The sequence below is a fragment of the Pantherophis guttatus genome, chromosome 18 (assembly GCF_059756535.1).
Source record: "Pantherophis guttatus breed Tessera chromosome 18, ASM5975653v1, whole genome shotgun sequence".
Lineage (NCBI taxonomy): Eukaryota > Metazoa > Chordata > Lepidosauria > Squamata > Colubridae > Pantherophis > Pantherophis guttatus.
Window position 1 is genome coordinate 6,710,916 of NC_142080.1, and position 4,252 is coordinate 6,715,167.

General features: G+C 48.8%; 1 protein-coding gene across 1 annotated transcript; it reads right to left on the reverse strand.

Annotated features, from left to right (window-relative positions):
• Positions 1-1,706: 1,706 nt before the first annotated feature.
• Positions 1,707-3,609, reverse strand: LOC148111528 (mucosal pentraxin-like). Its single transcript, XM_087881214.1, has 2 exons — positions 3,387-3,609; positions 1,707-2,446 (listed from the first exon to the last, which is right to left on the reverse strand). The coding sequence occupies exons 1-2, from the start codon at positions 3,535-3,537 to the stop codon at positions 1,833-1,835; spliced, it is 765 nt and encodes a 254-aa protein (XP_087737340.1). The 5' UTR covers positions 3,538-3,609; the 3' UTR covers positions 1,707-1,832.
• Positions 3,610-4,252: the final 643 nt, after the last annotated feature.

Genomic DNA, 4,252 nt, shown 5'->3' on the forward strand with positions numbered 1-4,252 from the left:
TATTAGTTAACTATTACCTGTGGAGAGGTATATTACAGGCTCAATTTTTTTAATCTTAACCGATTAGATGAGCAATCAAAATGGCTGCCCCCCCTCCCTGCTCCACCCCTCCCTGGAGTCCCCACGCGGCCCGTTATGGGTGCAGGTAAGTGCAGGGCGCGCACTGACGCTCGGGGAGGGCGAAAAACAAGCCTACCGGAAGATTGTGAAGGCCAGGAAAGAACCCCTTTCTGGCCCCCAGCGGGCCTCCGGAGCCTGGGGAGGCCGTTTTCGCCCTCTCAGAGGCTCGGAGCCTCAGGAGCCCGGGGAGGGCAAAAATGCCCCCCCACCGTGGTGCAGGAGGCCAACTAGGCCACGCCCACCATGTCCATGCTCATCCAGCAACTAGACAGAGAACCCCTTGCTAAAATTTTTGAAGCCCACCCCTGGCTTCACCCTAAGACATGTCTCGGTTGCCATTTTTGGGGTGTCCTGGGTGGGAAGTTCCTTGGAAGGTCGGAAAAAGACTAGACCGGGGGTGTCCAGAATTGAGGTCCACAGGTCCAGACAGTTCAAGGGGTTGGGGGGCCAAGCATGAGAACAGGCCGAGGGAATGAGGGAGGGAGGGAGGGAGGGAGGGAGGGAGGGAGGGAGGGAAGGAAGGAAGGAAGGAAGGAAGGAAGGAAGGAAGGAAGGAAGGAAGGAAGGAAGGAAGGAAGGAAGGAAGGAAGGAAGGCAGGAGAATTTGAAGGGGAAGGGAGGGATGGAGGGAAGAAGGGAGAAAGGAAGGAGAATTGGAAGGAAAAGGTAAGGTTGAAGGAAGGAAAACAAAGGAAGGAAGGAAGGAAGGAAGGAAGGAAGGAAGGAAGGAAGGAAGGAAGGAAGGAAGGAAGGAAGGAAGGAAGAAGAATTGGAAGGAGAAGGGAAGGGGGACGGAGGGAAGGTGGGAGGGAGGATAGAAGGGAGGATAGAAGGAAGGAATGAGAATTGGAAGGGGAAGGGAGGGAGGGGGAGGGGGAAGGGGTGAGAGGAAGGGAGGGGGAGGAGGAGAGGAGGGAGGGTGGGAGGGAGAAAGAGGAGAAACTGGGAAGAAGAAATGAAGAAAGACAGAAAGAAAGAAAGAAAGAAAGAAATAAGAAATAAGAAAGAGAGAGAAAGAAAGAAAGAAGAAAGAGAAAGAAAGAAGAAAAGAGAGAGAGAAAGAAGAAAGAGAAAAAAGAAAGAAGGAAGGAAGGAGGGAAGGAAGGAAGGAAAGAGGGAGAAGGGAAATGAGAAGAAGGAGGAGGAGGAGAAGGGAAGGGGGACGGAGGGAGGGAGGATGGACGGAAGGAAGAATTGGAAGGGGAAGGGAGGGGGAGGGGAGGGGGAAGGGGTGAAAGGGAGGGAGGGGAAGGGGAGGGAGGAATGGAAAAAGAGGAGAAACTGGGAAGAAGGAAGAAAGAAAGAAAGAAAGAAGAGAGAGAGAGAGAGAAAGAAAGAAGGAAAGAGGGAGAAGGGAAAGGAGGAGAAGGAAGAGGAGGAGAAGGAAGGGGCCTACATTTACAAGCCAAGCCACCTCTTCTGAAAAATCATAATCCCTTTCAAATTGCTTTATGACTTTACGACTCACAGAGTCACTTCCTTGAGCCGAGCAGCTAGAAAACCTGAATGATCGAATGACATTCACCAACAATAAACAACAACCGCAACCTGTCCGAGGAAGCAACTGCGAAGGAGACGCAAGGAACTTCGGCTGTTTTCATTTTTTTTTTATTATTATTATTATTATTATTCTTTTCAATGCCACATCTCCATTATTATTATTATTTTTTAGTTCGGCTGATCCTCCAGATTCACCGCCATAACTTTGAGGCTCACATCACCCGGGCCTTCAATGGCTTTACCACAACGTAGCCCTTGATCTGGTAGGACAACGCTCTCCAGCTAATGACGGCTTTGGCTGCAAAGAGATTTTTCCTCAGTAAAGCCATTTCTTGGGGTGTCAGCACCCAGTCGAAGAAATATAAATCGGTCAGTTCCCCCACCAGAGATTCTTTGCTGTCAAACCCACCCCCCATGGTATCTTGATCCTGGCCCAGGACGATGGACGCATTCTGACTCACGGCGTAACCCTTCCCGATCCCCTTCCTGGGCAAAAGGACCCCGTTCAGCCACAGTTCCGCGATCCCCGTGGAAGATTCCCACGCCACGCAGACATGTTCCCACCCGCAGTTGGTAGCCGGGACCTTAAAGGCCACCTTGGACCTTCCCAAATAGAACTCGTAGTCGGTGGGGCTGGCCTTGTAGACGATGATATCGTTGTCGCTCGCCGCGGTGGCGTACGAGAACGTGGTGAAACTCCGCGTCAGGTCCGTGTAGACTCTCTCGCAAACGGTGAAGCTGGTCAGGGGATTCTTCAGGTTAGCTTGAAGCACCACGTGCGCCGTGTTGGAGGCCTCCGGAAACACAAAGACGTGGTTCTTGAGATCTGCGGATGGAAACACAGATAGGTCGAACGGATTGCAAGAGAGAGAGAGAGAGAGAGAGAGAGAGAGTTGAGCTGTGCGTGTAACATACCAGTCTTGCCTCTCGCATGGCCCGGTTCCAAATAGACCATGGCTGCAGCCTGGGGACCCTGCCCTGCCCTCTACCATTCAGATAAATGCTTGTGCAGTCTTTTCTTAAAAGACTCCAGTGATGGAGCACCCACAACTTCTCGTGGCAAGCTGTTCCACTGGTTAATTGTTCTCAACGTCAGGAAATTTCTCCTTATTTATTTATTTATTATCAAATTTATATACCGCCCTTCTCCCGAAGGACTCAGGGCGGTGTACGGCCAAAGTAAAAACATAAATACAAACATTAAAACCAATTTAAAAAGATATATATATATATATATATATATATGTTTGGCCCCAAAATTAAAAGAACAATAACAAAGCTATTAAGTTTAGTTCTAGGTTGCTTCTCTCTTTGGTTAGTTTCCATCCGTTGCTTCTCATCTTACCTTTTGGTGCTTTGGAATATAGTTTGACATGCACCTCCCCATCCCCTTCATCTTTGTAGGAGCCCCTCAAATATTGGAAGACTGCAATCATGTCTCCCCTAGTCCTTCTTTTCATTAAACGAGACATCCCCAGTTCCTGCAACCATCCTTGTTGAGCCAAAGCTCCCAGCAAGGTGGCGAGAATGAAGAGAAAGGGACATACCCAATTCTGCAACTGTTCTTCGTATGTTTTAACCTCCAGCCCCCTAATCATTCTTGTTGCTCTTCTCTGCACTCTTTCCAGAGTCTCCACATCTTTTTTATATTGTGGTGACCAGGACTGGATACACCGCAATGCGCAGATCCCCAAACGCAACTCTTCAGTGGATGTGCATGACTTCCAGGAGGGGGTAGTAATCTCCTTTGTCAAGATGTCACTCACCTTTTTGAGCCAAAGCTCCCAGCAAGGTGGCGAGAATGAAGAGAAAGGGACGCAGACTCTCCATGCTGAAGGTCTGATTAAGCACGGATCTCTTCTGGATCAATCCGTTCCCCAGATGTCTCTCGTGGTTGTGGGTATCCAACATGCACATGTGAAATTTATACTTGCTTGGAGAAAAACACAGCCAGATTGTCTTGTCTGGCTAGTTCCAACAGGATTTTTTTTTAAAAAAAACACTCAGAAATGAGTTTTCCCGTTAAGCGACATTCCTCAAAATTCTATAAAATGCTCATTTTTAAAATCATGGCCCCAATAAAGCTGCTTGCAATATAAAACCACATTTTTTTCTCTCTACTAACTTGTTTAAGAAGGACACGGTGGCTCGGTGGCTAAGACGCTGAGCTTGTCGATCAAAAGGTCAGCAGTTCAGCGGTTCGAATCCCTTGTGCTGCATAACGGGGTGAGCTCCCGTTAACTTGTCCCAGCTTCTGCCAACCTAGCAGTTCGAAAGCAGGTAAAAGAAAATGCAAGTAGAAAAATAGGGACCCCCTTTGGTGGGAAGGGAACAGTGTTCCGTGCGCTTTTGGCATTGAGTCATGCCGGCCATATGACCACGGAGACGTCTTCGGACAGCACTGGCTCTTCGGCTTTGAAACGGAGATGAGCACCGCCCCCTAGAGTCGGGAACGACTAGCACGTATGTGCGAGGGGAACCTTTACCTTTACCTTTAAATTGCTCTTGACTTTAGAATTCACCATTGGAGAATCCACTTTATATTGTCGTCCACCAAGGGGCTAGAGAAGGTGTGATGGTGATAAAAGGTGTTGAACCAGGGGTGAAATCCAGCAGGTTCTGACAGGTTCTG

Excerpts from the sequence above, each read along its gene's own strand:
- LOC148111528 (XM_087881214.1), bottom strand. The coding sequence starts at position 3,537 with ATGTGCATGTTGGATACCCACAACCACGAGAGACATCTGGGGAACGGA. Across the intron at positions 2,447-3,386 it reads GGGAGCTTTGGCTCAAAAAG|ATCTCAAGAACCACGTCTTT; the intron begins GTGAGTGACATC and ends TTCCATCCGCAG.